General features: G+C 42.5%; 1 protein-coding gene across 3 annotated transcripts in view; it reads left to right on the forward strand.

Moving 5' to 3' along the window:
- LOC126972290 (protein fem-1 homolog C) overlaps window positions 1–19,466 on the forward strand; it is a 70,420-nt gene that overhangs the window by 9,826 nt on the left and 41,128 nt on the right. For all 3 annotated transcript variants that reach the window (XR_007731112.1, XM_050818938.1, XM_050818939.1), the window contains 3 exons: window positions 4,252–4,861; window positions 16,914–17,049; window positions 17,121–17,364. Coding sequence is in view for 2 of the 3 variants with exons in the window: in XM_050818938.1 (XP_050674895.1) it covers window positions 4,252–4,861; window positions 16,914–17,049; window positions 17,121–17,364 (990 nt within the window). In the remaining variant the exon portion in view is untranslated. The remainder of the gene's footprint in view (window positions 1–4,251; window positions 4,862–16,913; window positions 17,050–17,120; window positions 17,365–19,466) is intronic.

A 19,466-nucleotide genomic window follows, 5' to 3' on the forward strand; every position in this document is an offset into this window, starting at 1 on the left:
GTGTTGTCGAAGAACGGTGATACGACAAATGGGGTTTTTTTAAGTGGTAAACGCGCAAACTTGAGTCTTCTGGGGGTTAAATTGGACAAGGTTCAATTTACCCCATTCCGCGACCTTCTCAAGAGAGGACTCGATAGAAGACACAAGTTTCTCCCAGCACTGGTCGACGATTTCCCGAGAGAGACCTGCATGGCCCGTGTATACGGCATCACCAGTGCTGTCGTCTGCATAGCAATGAATGTTGGAGGTGTCCAACATATAATTGATATGCAGAAGAAACAGCGTGGGAGACAGCACACAGCCTTGGGGCACTCCAGCATTCACGGGCTTAGGGTTCGAGCAATATCCGTCGACAGCGACCTGTATGCTGCATCCAGTGAGGAAGCTGGAGGTCCACTTGCACAAGCTCTCGGGAAGCCCAAATGATGGAAGTTTGGAGAGGAGCGCCTTGTGCCATACACGATCAAAGGCCTTCGCTATATCCAGGCTAACTGCCAGGCCCCCCTTGCTTTCAATAGCCGCAGCCCATCTATGTGTCAGGTATACCAGAAGATCACCTGCCGACCGACCATGGCGAAACCCGTATTGTCGGTGTTTGATTGAACTGGTGACCCTCTAGGTATATCAAGAGCTGACGGCTAATTATGCTCTCCATGATTTTGGAGAGCAGGGAGGTAATAGCAATAGGCCTGTAGTTTGCCGGATCCGAACTGTCTCCTTTTTTTTGGATCGGATGGACAAGGGCTGACTTCCATGAGTCAGGGACTACGCCTGCCGGAATAAATGCGTTAGCACCGGCGTCAACTCAGGGGCACACGTTCTAAGCACGATTGGAGAAATGCCATCCGGCCCACTCGACTTCCTGACGTCCAATGAAAACAGAGCTCGCCGAACCGTTTTCTGTCTGAACTGTACTTCAGGTATAGAGCTCTGACACCGCGGGATGGTCGGCGGTGCTTTTCCGTTGTCGTCAAGAGTCGAGTTGGAGGCGAAAAGAGCGCACAAGAGATCGGCTTTCTCTTTTGCCGTATGGGCCAGGGTGTCATTCCTCATGTGCAACGGCGGCATGGACGGCTGGCTGAAGTTACCAAGAGCAGCTTTCGACAACGACCAGAACTTGCGTGTTCCGGTCGGGTAACTGGAAAGCTGCTCGCCGATTTTGACGACGTGTTTTGTCTTTGCATGGGCGATTTGCCACTTAAAAATCTGGATGGTTCGGATCCTTTGTGCCCAGCGCCGCAACCCAAGTTCGATACGCCTGTTTTTTGCAGTCAGATGCTGCTTTAACTGACGCATCGAACCAGGGCTGTGATCTGCCACCGATCGGTACTACAGAGCTTGCTATAAAAATATCCATGCCCTGTAGTATCACATCGGCTACTGCAACGGCGCAGGCACTAGGAAAAAATTGTGCTCAATTTTGTACCCGGGGTACGTTAAATATGATTTATCGCTAGGTCGAGATATCTGCGTCTCCGTAAGGAAACACAAGGCCGGCTGCGCCGTCTCAAGGTGGTGGTGGACGGCGTTTAAATTGGAGTGAATTCCCCTGATATTGCAAAAGTCCACGTTGAGCGTGGAGCGGGGTGCCGTGGTGTTACTGCCTCGTTTGTCCTCGGTTATGCGCGGTTCTGTGCCCTCCCAGAATACGACGGGCAGCCCGAGCAAGAATGCTCGGGGAGGGATTCTCCGACTCTGGTAGAGCCGTTACCCTCCTGGGGTAAAAAAATCTCTTTCAGTTCCGCTGTCATATTCGGGTGGAGGGGGGGGGGGGGGGGGGGGGATGGCCTCTGGTCCTCGACACTTACCTATGCGAAACATAGCGGCACTAGGCCGCTACTTCTCGCCGGTATTCTGTGCGAGTATGGTAATTAGCCCGCACGAGTCTGGCTCGATTGTGCTGACGTCAAAAGACGGCAGCGTGACTCTGCCACTTCTAAAAAGCCCGTAGTCGCCTCTTACGACACCCATGGGCCTGGGACTCCCCTATTCTTTTTACGCCCCGGGGAAAGTACAGGGCAGTTTGTAACTTGAGTTGCCGCAGAAAAGTTCACTTTGCATTATTATCGAATTTTGTCTTAAGATTTATGTATATACTTTATTAGGAATTATTTATTATATGTAGAGCACACTGTATCTCCAGAGTTAAACAGGTACCGTTGAAAATCAGTACAGTTTCATAGCCACGGCCGTGTCACAGATAATCCTGAGTTGGTGACCCATTTCCTGCACTGCACAGGAAATCTCCAATATTATTATAATTTCTCAATTACTATTCAAATACGTTATTTTTCGGTTTGTTTTATACTTTTATCTTATTATATTAAGTGTATCCTGTGAGTGTTTTGTACAATATATATTTTCATCTCTTTATTTCTAAATATAAGTTGCATGCATACACCCTAAAATAGACCAAAATTGGCGAGTGTAAAATGTGTACAAGGCCCTTGCTAAAGAATAAGCTGATTTCTGAAGAAACTTCCATCAATGACGTCCACACTGTTAAACAATATATGCAAAAGTACAATTTGCAAATTGCAATTTTTCAAATTGCAAAAAACCCCTTGTCCTTCATATATTACTCAACGGCATTTGAAAGTATTAAACATACCTAATTATATAATATATATAATCAAGGCTGATACAACAAGGAGAAAACTAAGTGTATATCACCATTACAAGTAATGTAGATATACATTTAGCAAGGGAAGCAAAAGCTTTGTCACACTGAAATCAGGAGGTGCACACTTCCTCATCCAGCTAGCGGTATGTCAAGGGTTTGTCACCAAACCTGATATAAAATATCGATAGATGGACAGTAAATAGAATATGTAACTGAAAGATTCTACTTCAGCAAAATTATATCCCCTGCCTGACAAACAAATGAAAATGAAAAAAAAAACATAGTTCTAACAGTAGAACAAATATTGGGCGTTAAAATTTTGAAGAGCAAAAATCTAGATATGAGTATCAAATGGCACACCTCAGGGCTAAATTCTGGGGCCTCTATTTTTCAATGTCTTCATGAATGACATAATACGATCTGTTAATCACAGCTACGTTTACCTTTTTCAGACGATTTCAAGTTGTTCAAGACAGTGAGAAACAGTTCTGACGTGAAATGCCTTCAGAATGACATTGACAAAATTCACCCCAACTTCCGAATGGAATGGTTGCTTCAATGATTGGTTCCATCGTATGGAAAAATGTGTCAAATTTCGCGAAGAATACTTCGAAAAGCAATAAATACATTTTTAAATAGTAATGTTATGTCACTTCCTTGATACCCGAAATTTCGACTGGAAAGTGTACAGAAAAACTTAATTGGTAGTTTATAAAAGGCATTTATTTTCTCAAAATTGATTCCTTTAGAATTCTTTTTGATGTCATTTCTTATACTACTAGATACTACTACCGCTTCGGAAACAAATGGCGCTCTGAGAGAGAAGAAGCGGCGCAATCGTATCATACCGATTCAAGACTACAAATACAGTCAGGACATGTGCTGACAAAATGGAGCACTTTCAATTACAGCAGCTATCCTCGCGACGATCTCATCTCGACATGTTATTCCTAAATATGTTATTAAACGGCGGCATTGATTGTTCGCCTCTGTTACTTAATTTTAAATTTCCTACCAGAATACGTGGTATGGTGATGTCGTGACATCTATGTGATTTGTTTGAGCCAAGTTTCTGTAAAACCAATCTAGGACGTGATTGTGGTACGCATTTCTCATCGCTATATTGGCTATACAAAGAAAAGTCCAAATATTGACATTAATTTTGATAGTCTTAACATCTTTAAATTAAAGCTGATTAAGTGTAAGACCTATCTACAGCATCAGAATGTAATACTTAGGTAGTCTTATATAATAAATTGGTTGGAATATTGCATTCACAGATTCGTAACTAATCTAAATAGCTCGTAATTTACTAATTTTAATAAAATTTTTTCTAGATTTCTCCTTACTAATAATTTTTGTAACACAAAGCATGCTGTGATTACCTTTAATTGTAGGAAAAGTTAAATTTTATAATTAAATCCAATGTAATTATTAAAACTGTAACTACTATTTCTTACGTTGGTGATCAATTAAATACATAAATAAATAGCCATGCCTTACCAATGTTTGTGAAACATGGTCCCTGAGCAAAAAGCAGAGGGTTAGACTGGCTAGAAACCAAAAACCAATGGAGAGCATGGTAGAGCTCCAGAGGACTATAACTCATTGTTAACGGTGTGTCGCAGGTTGCGGCCGGCCGAGAGGCGCGAGCTGGTGTCGCGCACGCATGACGGCTGCGCGCCGCTGTTCGTGGTGAGCGGGCGCGGCAACGCCGAGGTGGCCGAGTACCTGGTGCGGGCGTGCGGCGCGCCGCTGGAGCAGCGCGGCGTGTACGAGCTGGCCGACGACCGCTGCGCGCACCGCGTCACGCCGCTGTGGCTGGCGGCCGTGGCGGCGCGCCTGCCCGTGCTGCGCGTGCTGCTGGCGGCCGGCGCCGACGTGGACGCCGCGTCCGACTCGGGCTCCACGCCCGTGCGCTCGGCCTGCTTCATGTCGCACCTGGACGTGGTGCGCCTGCTGGTGTCGCGCGGCGCCGACATCCACCGCGCCAACCACAACGGCGGCACGTGCCTCATCAACGCCGTGCAGTCGCACGCGCTGCTCGCCTTCCTGCTGCGGCGCGGCGCGCGCGTGGACGCGTGCGACACGCAGCGCAAGACGGCGCTACACTACGCCGTGCAGGAGCAGCGGCTAGAGAGCGCGCGCCTGCTGCTTCGCCACGGCGCCTCGCCGCACCTGCGCTCGTGCCACGGCGACGACGCGCTGCGCACCGCCGCGCTGCGCCGCTCCACCCAGGTGACCCCCGCTATTGTGTGACGTGTACGAAGTAGGACAGGTATACAAGTCCAACAGTGTTCCTGTAATAATTGTCACAAATTATCTTGAATTTGATATTACTACTGATATTACTCCTAAATCTCTTATGCTCCGAACTTCCATAGTCTGTGATAGCAAGTAGTTATTCATACAGGACGATTTTTTCTTGTTTGAGAAGCATATGCTATAGCACTTATTTTCATTTAGCAACATTTTGTTAAGTCTGCACCAGTTGTTTACTTTGTTCAGTTCCTCCTGTAATATTATGTTGTCAACAACCTGCTGTATTTTCTTGTACAATTTTATATCGTCAGCATACATTTTAAAATCACATTTAAAGTCATACGCTAAATAATTTATAAATATGACAAAGAATAGTGTGTAACACTTGCAGGGTATCATCGCCAGCCCCATCAGTTCCTATCGTGGATTCTTATCCTGTAACCCTCGAGATGCTACTCAAAGAGATTCAGTGCATCAAAACCCAACTGTCTGGTTTACCTGGCCTAATTGCAGATGTCCACACTATTAAAGAAGAGATCGTAGACCTCAAGGCTGCTAACGAGTTCAGCAACAACCAAATTGTGGAACTGTCGGACAGGGTATCAGCAACGGAATCGAGGATAGTAAAAATCGAACAACTCGAAGCAAAGGTCTGTTCCTTACAAAGTGAAGTAGCCACTTATCAGTCACTTTTATCAGCAACTGAACAAAGATCTCGACTCAATAATATCGATATAAAAGGAGTGCCATTGAAAAAGGATGAAAACCTGTTCGCCATTGTTGAGTCCCTAAGTAAGAAAGTCAACTGCTTATTTCCCAGATCTCAAATCAATTATATATACAGAGTTCCAGTATATAATTCCAAAGACAAATCTATAATAGTGAGTTTCTTGAATAGATATGTAAAGGAAGACTTTGTTGCGGCAGCAAGAGGATACAAGTCTTTGACTGCAGCTGACATTGGTTTTTCTGATTCACAGAAGCGTATATTTGTAAATGACCACTTGACAGCAGACTCAAAGAAGTTGCTAACTAAAGCTAAGACAAGTGCTAAAGATAAAAACTACAGCTATGTGTGGGTGAAGTATGTAAAAATCCATATACGTAAAAACGATACATCACCAATAATCATAATATCCAATGAGAGTGATTTAAACAAAATGTCTTAAAATGTGTTCAAACTGTATGTGTATATCTAAGCTCGTTAGCCTCTTGTCTTAAATCTTATTATTTACAAGTACTTGTTCAGTGTAACTTTTATTCAATCTTAATCCGGTCTTATGATACGCGTTTACTGTTATCGCATATAATGTTAATTTACGCCTCGACTGTTGTCCGGCCGATGCGGTATAGTTCTCAGCAGGTAAACACCTTTTCTATTGCTAATTACCTAATATCTGCCAGCTCGCTCACACTCGTGGTATATGCCGACTACTATTGTCATAAACGCATGCATACTTACGATATTTCAACGATTAGCACTTTTCTTGTTACAAATGCCTTTAATAATGTAATACATATTGTATACAAAATAGTTTATTATCCTATGTGTGTAAATTTACTAAGCTCATATCCTCCACACGCTCTAGACTACATTATTTTAGTAGCTTCTTATTATATTTTATACTTATTTTTTCGAAACGTAAACTTCATAATGTTTACAAGCGCACTATTATACACTGTTACTTTTCTTGTTCTATACTATAGCTTTAAAAATGGATAACACGGGCAAAATTAATATCTACTATCAAAATACTCGGGGATTACTCACGAAAACAACAATCTTTTATCGAAATCTCTGTCTCAATTCGTATGATATTATTATATTAACGGAAACGTGGTTGGTAGATAGTATTCTTAGTTCAGAGTTATTTGACGATAGGTATATCGTATGGCGGCGAGATAGGGATTATGATTTAACCCAGGAAGCTATGGGGGGTGGTGTCCTTATAGCTGCACGTAGGGACATTACCACTATGACACAGTCCAAATTTCATTCTACGGCTGAAGACTTATGGGTCACAATAACACTAAAACAAAGCCATTCTAAAAATTGTATTAAAATAAATTTGTGTGCCATATATTTATGTAAACAGAAATGTGGCTTATCATTTTCAGATAAGCTACAAAATTTCTTATCAAAACTTAATGAAATAATTTTAATGAACCCAAATGATAAGTACTTGATAGTTGGCGATTTTAATCTCAGTTCAATTATGTGGTCCCGCTGTAATGACTCTCAATACATGATGCCCTATAATGTAACTACCGACGAACACAAAGACTTCATTGATGACCTTACTCTTTTAGATTTGCAGCAATACAACTGGTTTGTTAATCATCAAGGAAGGATTCTTGATCTTGTTTTATGTAATGACGTTGTGCATGTGTTTGAATGTGACGACGCCCTTTCAAAAATTGATCCTTATCACAAGCCAATTGTAATAAAGGTGGAGTTTGTGGATCTTCTTCTTCTTAGTCGGACACTCTTGTCAGAGTGGTCGTGGTTGCGCTGACGAGGTACATGGTGGAGTGTTCGGTGGGTCAACATCCTTTCTGAGGGTAGATCTCCTGGCGATGTGCTTCCATTTCTGACGGTTAGAGGCGTTGCGAGTACACTGGACTATGGTGGACTCAGTAGCCTTTGTGATGGCGTCTATCCAGCGGGTTGGCGATCGACCGCGTGCTCTCTTGCCTTCCACCTGGCCCTGAACTACCAGTATCTCCATCGAGTTCTCATTTCTAGAGACGTGACCAAAGAACTTCAGTATTCTTAGTTGCACAATTGACGATAGTCTGTCTTTAATACGAAGCTCTTTGAGGATGGATACATTGGTGCGAAATGCCGTCCACGGGATCTTTAGGAGGCGTCTCCAGCACCACATCTCTAATGCATCGATTTTACAGCGGTCCTGCAGTCTCAGAGACCAAGTTTCGGCTCCATAGAGAAAGATTGGAAACACAAGGCATTTCATCAATCTGACTTTAGTCTTCTTGGTAATCCTCCTGTCCCTCCAAATCTTTCCCAGTTGTTCCACTGCAGACCTGGTGATGGCGCACCGTCGTCTGATCTCGTCGCCACATCCTCCAGTACTTGATATAGTAGAACCAAGATAAATATAGGTCTGAACCACTTTACAGTTGGCTATATAGGGTACGTTGGTTCCAATTTGTTCGGCCCGGTCTACTATCATCACCTTCGTCTTGTCTCGGTTAATAATAAGTCCGAATTGGAGACTGGTACTTTCTAGACGGTTTAGGAAATTTTCCATATCTTCTCTAGTCTGTGCGAGAAGGGTAGTATCATCAGCGTATCTGAGGTTATTTATCACGCGTCCCCCAACAGATATTCCTTTGTTCCAATCATCCAAGACAATGCGCATATTATACTCTGTGTAGATGTTAAAGAGTAATGGCGATAAGATGCATCCTTGTCGTACACCGGCCTCAGTCTTGAATTCGCTTGAAAGGGTATCATCCACTCGTACCGCTGCAGTACCGTGCTCATACAACCTCCTCAATAGAACTATTAAATGGGATGGTACACCCATTTCCGCAAGTATCTTCCAAAGGTGTGTCCATATGACCGTGTCAAATGCTTTGCGAAAGTCCACAAAGCAGATGTAAAGGGTTGTATTGAATTCTCTGGCCTTCTCAATAATCTGACGCAGTATAAGAATTTGTTCCCGAGTGCCTCTTCCCTTAACAAATCCGGCTTGCTCGGGTGCAATCTGCCTTGAGAGGTAGGCCAACAGCCTTGTATTAATTACGTGGAGCATCACCTTACTTGCATGAGATATCAAGGATATGAGTCGGTAGTTGATGCATTTCTTTTGTTTGAAATTTGTGGATACTCCGCTATTAATACCTCTAGCTCGATCAACTTATCTGTTCAATAAGGGAGATTATAATGCCATTAATTCGGAATTATTAGAAACTGACTGGCATAGCAAATTTTCCTTACATAGCGTAGATAAAGCTGTTACATTATTTTATAAAATCCTTGATAAATTACTTGAAAAATACATACCGACTAAACGTATAATGCGAGAAGCCTATCCTAAATGGTATACGCCTGCACTGATTAAGTCGCTAAAAGAAAAAACAAATATCTAAAAAAATATAAAACGTACAACAATAAATCTGATCAATTGACTTACTTTTTGTTGCGTGACAGAACCAAATCACTCGAAAAACGTTGTTATGAGAACTATATAGCAAATGTAGAAAGTTCTATCGAAAAGGATCCTAAGCATTTTTGGTCTTACATAAAATCACGAACCAAATCTAACAGCATTCCCAGCTCAGTGCACTATCTTGGAAGTGTTGCTGACACAGGCGACAATATTTGTAAGTCATTTAGCAATTATTTTCACTCAACATTCCTCACCCCTAGCGACACTGACTCATCATCACCTATTAATAATAACTTGTTAAACTGTAGTTCTCACTCAAGTTGTATCTCTCAAATCCACATAGACACAGATCTAGTAGCTCAACTACTATCAAAACTTGACCCAACTAAATCAGCCGGACCAAACCATATCAGTCCCATATTTTTAAAAAAATGTGCTAAAACTATTGCAATTCCCATCGCACTCTTGTATAGAAAATCTCTTACTGAATGTACGTTTCCTCAAATTTGGAAATCAGCTTATATTACACCAATACACAAAAAAGGTTCTAAAACGGATGTATTAAACTACAGACCTATATCTAAGCTATGCCTAATAGCCAAAGTCCTTGAGAAGATAATACACACCCAGGTTTACGACTCATTAAAGAACTCCTTCCACCCATCTCAACATGGATTCCTCAAAGGGAGATCTACTGTATCCAATCTAACCTTTATCAGTGAATTTCATTGTTCCATGGACAATGGTAGCCAGGTAGATGTAGTATATACCGATTATAGCAAAGCCTTTGACCGAATAGACCATAAGACGCTTTTATCGAAAATTCAACTTTTTGGTATTGTCGGGGACTTGCATCGGTGGTTTTCATCTTATATTGACAGAAGGTCACAAGCTGTGGTAATCAGTAACTATATCTCGAGCTGGGTAACCATTCCCAGTGGGGTTCCGCAAGGTTCGTTACTTGGTCCTTTATTATTCACCATCTTTATAAATGATATTTCCACCTGCTTTCATAACACTCGCTTGCTCTGTTTTGCTGATGATATGAAGATATTTAATACCATTGCGACTCTTAGTGATGTTGAGAACCTTCAAGCTGACCTAGACCGACTGGACAACTATTGCCAAACCAATAAGCTTGATCTCAATCCCTCCAAATGCTCTGTAGTGACTTTTACACGTAAATATAACATTATACCATCGGATTATAAATTAAAAAGTCAAACACTAACAAAAAACACTGTTGTGCGTGATCTTGGAGTTTTATATGACTCTAAACTGTTATTTGATGATCATATTGAACATATAGTCAAAAAAGCTTCAAGCGCACTGGGATTTGTACAACGCACATGTGCTTCGTTCAAAAACATCAAAACATTTAAAATTCTTTACTGCACATTCGTACGCAGTATACTCGAATATGCTTCCCAGGTGTGGAACCCACAATACGACACATACATTAGACGAATTGAGAGGATACAATTAAAATTTATTAAGTATTTATGTTTTCGACTCAAAATTTCTTTTAAATCAGATAACTATTATAATTTTTGCAAACGATTTCACATACTCCCTCTCTCCATGAGAAGAGAAATAGCAGATATATCTTTCCTCTTGAAAATTACTTCCAATTTAATTGACTGTCCCGAATTATTAACTTTAATAAAATTTAATACCCCTGTTAGCCTTTTGCGTTTCAATCCTCTTATACATACACCATTAGTTAAAACCAAATACAGGCAAAATTCCTACTTGTGGCGAGTGAGCATTAACTTTAATAAACTCGATAAGCGAGTAGGCTTAGACCTATTCTGCACAAGCGTAGCATCGGCTAGACACATGTTGAGTAACGAATTCTTTCATTGAATTGTTAGAGCATAAGTATAAGTATGTAATTTATTATATAAGTATATCTATCACTATCGTTGACAGTATTAATTGAAGTGTTCGAAACTATTATAAACTAATATGTCGCTATCCGTGAGGACCTTTAATTGGCTTTTTGTCACTATTAGATTTTATTTAAAACTATTGTACGCTGTTGGTCTTCCTATATGAAATAAATAAATAAATAGTGGACCCAAGTGAGATCCTTGAGGTACCCCCATGGGTATAGACTGTGCTCTCAATACATAACCTTGCATTTTAACGATTTGAGTTCTATTTTTGAGTTATGATTCGCACCACCTATATAATAACCATTTAATTTCATTTCATGACTAACCATTGCCAAAATCTTCCGCAGTAATAAGTTCCGCAGTTAATGAGGTCGAAAGCTATACTAAAATTGGTATATATAACATGCATTTCCTTACCATAATCCATACTTTTCGCGACCTCCTCAATAAATCCAATTAAATTCGTTGTAATCGATGTTTTTGGTAAGAAACCATGCTGCTGAGGGTTTAATGTGGCAATACATTTTCTGGTGTACTATCGATTCATAAACTTTCCCAGGAGCTGGTACGATGGACACCGGACGATAATTTAAGATGATATTTCTTTTTCCATTTTTGTGTATGGGTGTCATGCACGCCGTTTTCCAAATTAAGGGGAACACACCATCACGTTATAGATTTATTATATAACCAAAGGAACAGATAAATTGTCAGCACATTTAGTTAATACAATATTCTAAACTCCATCCATGGTTAAGTTTTATTTACTTTATAAAAACCTCAGATTCACTTAATGAAATTTCACCTAATGAGGACTAAGGAGGACTTTCGCTTACAATCAGCGACGGAAAATTTATATGCGAATGGGTTGCTGTTCCCTGGGGGCTGAGCCTTATATACTGATTTATTTATTTATTAAAGCACACCACATCATATACAATATAATCTTCTTAATTTTATGTTACAATTAGCAGTTCTAAAGTATAGGACAATTATGGTGCACATAAAAATTACAAAAAATACTCCCTAATTATTTCCGGAGCTCATGTCCGCAGCACTATCGGGGGAATTCCATCGGGCCCGCTCGATTTATTTATTTATTTATTCAGAAACAGACAGTCTTACAAATGATTTACTAAATTAAATAACAGATACTAGACCTAGAGTTTCCTTAATTAACAGGTTTAATAGCGAACAGTCTATTATAATTATACAAACATATAAAAATACTTTAAAAGATCATACAAGTTCTATGAGAATTTAAATAAAATTATTTTAATTTGTTTTTTAAATTTTGAACATAAACTGGAACAGGAAGCTATATCTACACTATAATCATGGTGTAAATTATTATTGTGAAAATTTACTCGCACGACGAACAAAACTATTTTCTACATAACAACTAGAACAAGAATTTACATGAAATAATTCGTTTGAATGACATGTGCGTTTTTGAGGGCGAGGTATTTTTATGTTTATACATTGCAACAACGAGGGACAATCCATAATATTATTAATTATTTTGTACAAAATAACAGTATCAATAAAATGACGTCGTTTTTCAAGATGTTACATTTTTGTTTGCCGATATGTCATAATCAGTGTATATATTACCGGTCTTATAATCTAAGGTCTTCGTAAATTTCTTTTGGATCCTTTCAATTCGATCAACATGAATTTTGAAAAACGGGTTCCAAACAGAGGATGCAAATTCTAAATTACTTCTTACAAAACTATTAAACAAAATTTTATGAGTTTGTGTGTTTTTAAATGGCTTTCCTATTCTCAATATAAATCCTAATTTTTTGTACGCTTTTTTAAGAATGTTATCAATGTGTGGTACAAAGGTAAGCTTTGAATCAAGGATAACACCCAGATCTCGCACTTCAGTAACTATTTTTAATGGCTTACCGGAAATAGTATAAGCGAATATGATCGGGTTTATCTTGCGTCTATAAGTGATCATATGACACTTATCAGTGTTCAAGAATAGACTATTACCCTTGCAATATCCCTCGAAAGAAGTGAGATCTGCTTGTAATGAGTAGCAATCATGCACACTCCGAACAATTTTAAAGATCTTTGTGTCATCTGCGTATATTAGCATATTAGATCCATTCACAATACTAGAAATGTCATTAACATAAAGTATAAAAAGTAACGGGCCTAAATGAGAACCCTGCGGTATACCCGAGCTAATATTTCTGTAGTTAGAAGTATAACCAGCGAGAGCAACAGCCTGACTCCTATTATCTATGTATGATTTTATCCAGCGCAGAAGATCACCATGTACTCCAAGACGCCAGAGCTTTAAAATTAATGTTTTATGGCAAATTTTGTCAAAAGCTTTGGCAAAATCGCTGTACACTGCGTCCACCTGACAACCTTCATTCATTGCATTAAGTATAATTTCGGTGAATGTAAGCAAGTTAGATTCCACACTACGTCCTGTGTAAAAACCATGTTGACATGGAGATACTATTCTGCGTACAGAAGAGTTGCGCAGTAACAATCTTCTCCAATAACTTACCAAAATGGCACAGCTTGGAGATAGGTCTGTACTTACAAATGTCATCACTAACTGTTCCTTTTGGTATAGGTGTGATCCAGGCACGTTTCCACAACGAAGGGAATACACCTTCTTGGATAGAACTCTGATAAAGTAACGTTATTGGCAAAGCAAGACTTGAAGCACATGAACGAATGAAAATAGGATGAATACCATCCGGCCCTGCACCCTTATTCACGTCAATAGATTTTAAATATTTAAATACTAAATCATGTGTAATTTCTACCGAATTTATATCTAACAAGGCGCAGGCAGGTAATTCACAATGATCTAAAAAGTTACTACTACTATGATCAGATTTTGGAAGTTCAAAAACAGAATGGAAATGATCATTAAATGCATCACAGATGTCTTTACCATCAGAAATACTTCTATTCTTATAAGTCATATTTTGGGGGATACCACTGTTTGCAGTTATAGATTTAAAATAGTTCCAAAAAAATTTAGGACAGGAATTGATCTTCGATTCAGCAAATTTAATATAATTGTTGTAACATTCTTTCTCTAGTTTAATTACTCTTTTTCTTAATAAACTAAAACTATCATAATCCAGCCTATTGCCATATTTTTTCCATAAAGTATGATATTTCCGTTTTTCTTTTAAAACTTTTATCAACGGGCGGGTATACCAAATCGGAAAAGAACAAGATGATCTAACAGTACGCAAAGGAGTATATTTGTAAATTAATTGATTAATATTATTATAAAATATATTGATACACTTTTCCATATCCAAATTTCTGAAAAGGTCACTCCACTTAATCTGCGAGAGCTCTAAGTTAATCTGTGCATAGTCTGCACCATGAAAATTTAAAACACTCTTATTAGCCGGTTTTAAAGCTAACTTACTGTTTATGCTACAATCAATGGTCAAAGAGGGGTGGTGTCCATCCTCGCAGGTGGTAAGTGGACTATCACATTTTACTACATTACAGTTTAAATTACTAAAAATTAAATCGAGCAAACGATTATTATGGTTTAGAATAGAATTGTGTTGTTTCAGATTAGTTAATGACATGAATTCGACCAATGACTGTGTTAACATATTAACACTGGGATTTGCAACCAAACTGTAACTATCAAAGAAAGTCCACTTTGTTGCTGTCATATTAAAATCACCACACAGTAAAATTAAATCCGCCGGATTATCAATAATAAGTTGCGCAACTAAGTCAAAAAATGATAGCAGGGTGTCTCGATGGCCTTGCCCATGAGGTATGTAGGCACAACATATATTTAGATTATTGTACTTACTATCTCGAAGAGGTACAGCCACCCAAACGGTTCACAATGCGCTGGAGACGGGACAGGCCAGTGTCGGCGCACAGGGTGATAGTCCCCCCACACCGCTACCGCAACTCCGCCCCCCCGCGCCGCGCCACTTGCCTCAAGTGATCGGTCCGCACGGAACACTACGTAGTTATTATTAAAATATTCTCTATCGTAAAAGTCAGGAGTAAGCCAAGTCTCGGTCAAACAAACAAAATCATAATTAGATAAGGACAGTCGCGCCAAAAATTCATGTGATCTACCACGAAGGCCTCTCGTGTTTTGATAATATCCATGCAATTTATTTATATCCATTTTTAAAAAAATCCGTAAGTGTATTATACTTATACTTTATGATAACTATTAATACTACTAGTGACAAATCGGCAAACAGCAAGTTATCTGTGGAACTATAATTACTATTGCTGTATAAATCAAAATATGAATCTACCCGCAATAATGTAACAATAAACAAGAAATACACGAAGTTACACAACAATTTTAACAACACATGATGATAAAACGTCACAAAGTTTAAATTAATAATACTTAAGAATCGTAACAATGCACTTATTTGCAAATAATATGCAGTTATTAGCACTGATCTCTCGTATATTATATGTAGAAAAATAGTAATTACCTGTTTCATTATATGAATAACATAGCCATTTAAATGTTTGCATGTACGTAGTCATTTAAGTTTATTTAAATCGGATGGCTTACAGATATGAATGACTTTAGACTTTTCACACTTACGCATCAGAATCTTACAGTCCCTCACCCACAGGTAATCATACTTAAATTGCAATTTAAGTTCACGAGCACGCTTCAATAATAGTTTATTCTCGGGTGTAAGGTGATCCCCGACGTAGATGCTAGTGGCAGGACCGGCTACTTCCAGCTCCGCGGTGGTGAGGCCACGCCGCGCGCGTACCGCCGACAGGAACTGGTCTTTGCAAAAGCGCCTCGTGAACTTCACCACTATCGCGGGGACGGGAGCCTGACCGTTTTTATCTTATTTCGTATCAAAACGACGCACACGGTGTATGTGATCGATGTCCTTAAGGTCGAGTTGATGACCTACTTTGGCACTTATTATGTAATATAGTTTGAAGGTTTTCCCCATTCATTACTCGCACACCAGAGATTTCTACATTATTCATCCTGTAGTATTGATCCTGGGCACTAATCGATTCCTGTAAGGTATTTATTGTGTCTTTTGCCGATATAAACTCAGTTTGCAATTGGGAAACCGCCGCCATCCTATCCTCAACTATCAGAAGACGGTCCTCAATGCTCGTGAATATGGCATCCATTTCGCTTAGTCTAATATTGAGAGCCTGAATTCCCGCGATGGCATCCTTCAACTCGTACTTTACGGTACTAAAACCATCCCGTAAAGCTCTGATCTCTGAAAGAACGTTTTGCATATCAGAGCTGGAAGATCCTACGCCGCCAGAACGGCATTGGACGCAGCGCCAGTTCACCCTCCTATCGATGTTCATCTTCTTGTAGCTAGCTTCTGTCACTCCAGCACACCCATAGTGGAGCATACGACTACATCCATTACATTTTACAAAGTCGATTAGCACATCACCACAAATTGAACACGACGACATTTTTATTAATCACAAATTATTTAGAGACTGAAAAATCGACCGTTCGCTACGACACGTCGAAGCTGACTTTATTTATGACTTGACATTTATGAATGTCCTAAGTGAGAAGCCTTAAGCACGGTCGGATTTTTAACGCCATGTCGGATTTTTAACCCCGGCATGTATGACTCGCACCGTGGAATATGTGGTAGTGGTGCACCTTGGTCATCCAGAGTCGAGTTGGACGCGAAGAGGGAGCCCAGGAGATCAGCTTTCTTTTTCGCGTCATGGGCCAGCGAGTTGTCGTCCCTGTGCAATGGCGGAATGGCTGGCAGGCAGAAGTTTCCTTGGACCTGGAGGCTTGATTGTAGTGTTTTTGCTGTGATATACTAAAGGACGGTTTGCGAGCCCGGTAAAGGTGCTTATAAATGAGTTATTGTGACAGACGCATTATTTAGAAATTAGTAGATGATTGGTGATTTTACTTTTTGACCCTTGTTTGTGAACCGGGGCAATGAAGTGGTAATAACAATGTGACCGGCGGCTCGCTGTCGGCAGATCGTGTCGCTGCTGCTGGAGACGGTACCGTACGGCGCGGCGCAGCGGGCCGACGCGCTCGAGCTGCTGGGAGCCACGCACCTGGACGAGTTCAACGACGTGTGCTCCGCGCTGAGCTGCTGGCGCCATGCCACCGGTACTGTGACCCCGCGCCGCAAACTCCGCGCCCGCACCCTCACCCCGCTGACGGCTGGCTGTGTGTTGCAGCGATCCGGGAGGCGGGCGGCGGCTACGTGCCCAAGACGGCCTCCGAAGACGTGGGCGAGGAGGAGCCGCGCGGGCTGCGGGGGGAGGGCTCGCGGGCGCTGGGCAGCGCGGTCGAGTGGCGCGCGGCCAAGGACCTGGAGAAGCTGGCGCACGACGTGGACGGGCTGCGGGCACAGGCGCTGCTGGTGGCGGAGCGGGTGCTGGCGCCCGCGCACAAGGAGCTCACGGCCAGGATCATGTACCGGTACGACGATAGATACCTGGAGGAGCTGGCGCACGACGTGGACGGGCTGCGGGCACAGGCGCTGCTGGTGGCGGAGCGGGTGCTGGCGCCCGCGCACAAGAAGCTCACGGCCAGGATCATGTACCGGTACGACGATAGATACCTGGAGGAGCTGGCGCACGACGTGGACGGGCTGCGGGCACAGGCGCTGCTGGTGGCGGAGCGGGTGCTGGCGCCCGCGCACAAGGAGCTCACGGCCAGGATCATGTACCGGTACGACGATAGATACCTGGAGGAGCTGGCGCACGACGTGGACGGGCTGCGGGCACAGGCGCTGCTGGTGGCGGAGCGGGTGCTGGCGCCCGCGCACAAGGAGCTCACGGCCAGGATCATGTACCGGTACGACGATAGATACCTGGAGGAGCTGGCGCACGACGTGGACGGGCTGCGGGCACAGGCGCTGCTGGTGGCGGAGCGGGTGCTGGCGCCCGCGCACAAGGAGCTCACGGCCAGGATCATGTACCGGTACGACGATAGATACCTGGAGGAGCTGGCGCACGACGTGGACGGGCTGCGGGCACAGGCGCTGCTGGTGGCGGAGCGGGTGCTGGCGCCCGCGCACAAGGAGCTCACGGCCAGGATCATGTACCGGTACGACGATAGATACCTGGAGGAGCTGGCGCACGACGTGGATGGGCTGCGGGCACAGACGCTGCTGGTGGCGGAGCGGGTGCTGGCGCCCGCGCACAAGGAGCTCACGGCCAGGATCATGTACCGGTACGACGATAGATACCTGGAGGAGCTGGCGCACGACGTGGACGGGCTGCGGGCACAGGCGCTGCTGGTGGCGGAGCGGGTGCTGGCGCCCGCGCACAAGGAGCTCACGGCCAGGATCATGTACCGGTACGACGATAGATACCTGGAGGAGCTGGCGCACGACGTGGATGGGCTGCGGGCACAGGCGCTGCTGGTGGCGGAGTGGGTGCTGGCGCCCGCGCACAAGGAGCTCACGGCCAGGATCATGTACCGGTACGACGATAGATACCTGGAGGAGCTGGCGCACGACGTGGACGGGCTGCGGGCACAGGCGCTGCTGGTGGCGGAGCGGGTGCTGGCGCCCGCGCACAAGGAGCTCACGGCCAGGATCATGTACCGGTACGACGATAGATACCTGGAGGAGCTGGCGCACGACGTGGACGGGCTGCGGGCACAGGCGCTGCTGGTGGCGGAGCGGGTGCTGGCGCCCGCGCACAAGGAGCTCACGGCCAGGATCATGTACCGGTACGACGATAGATACCTGGAGCAGCTGGCGCACGACGTGGACGGGCTGCGGACACAGGCGCTGCTGGTGGCTTTACTTTACTTTACTTTATGTATGTAGGTTAGTATCTTTGTGAGATCTGAATTACATTTTATTGTATGACGGCAAGTGTCCCTATTTCTTTAATTGATTTTGCGGAGTGAGACTTCCGTACGTGTACTATTATATATTCTTTGCCTTAGGGTCCACCGTTTTCCTAATTTTTTTCCATAAAAATAACGTTACAATGTAATATCATAGAATAAAATTTATTAATTAATAGTCTGAGGGTGGTCGCTCAATTCCCAATCTGTGTTGTCATTAAGACAGTCATCTTTGTTAAAGTAACCTGTTAAATGATAGCTCAGTTTGAACTTTTACTAGAAATCGTCTCCAGAATGTCTGCAACATTCTCTGTACTAATTGCCAACGGGTTAGTAAGCTTTGAATGATCTTTGAATAGGTATAATTATCCTCACGAACCCCAATTAATGAATCGCCTACTAAAAATGACCTGGAATTAATGGCAATAACTCACTAGCACCTGAATGATTGATCACACTCATTGGTCTTGAATTGAGACATGCTTCCACCTGAGTGAGGAGAGTGATCAGTTCTTCATATGTTAAACATGAATCACCAATCACTCTCTTTGAATGACATGAAATTTAGTCGCCTTTATTCTAGCTTCCCATAATCCATCAAAGTTTGGAGCTCGAGGAGGAAGAAAGTGCCATTTAGTTCCATTGGCCTCTGAAATGTCCGGTAAATTTTTGTAAACTGATAATAATTCCTGCAATTCCCTGTTTGCACCTACACATGT

This window comes from Leptidea sinapis, chromosome 26 (genome assembly GCF_905404315.1).
Source record: "Leptidea sinapis chromosome 26, ilLepSina1.1, whole genome shotgun sequence".
Taxonomy (NCBI): Eukaryota; Metazoa; Arthropoda; class Insecta; order Lepidoptera; family Pieridae; genus Leptidea; species Leptidea sinapis.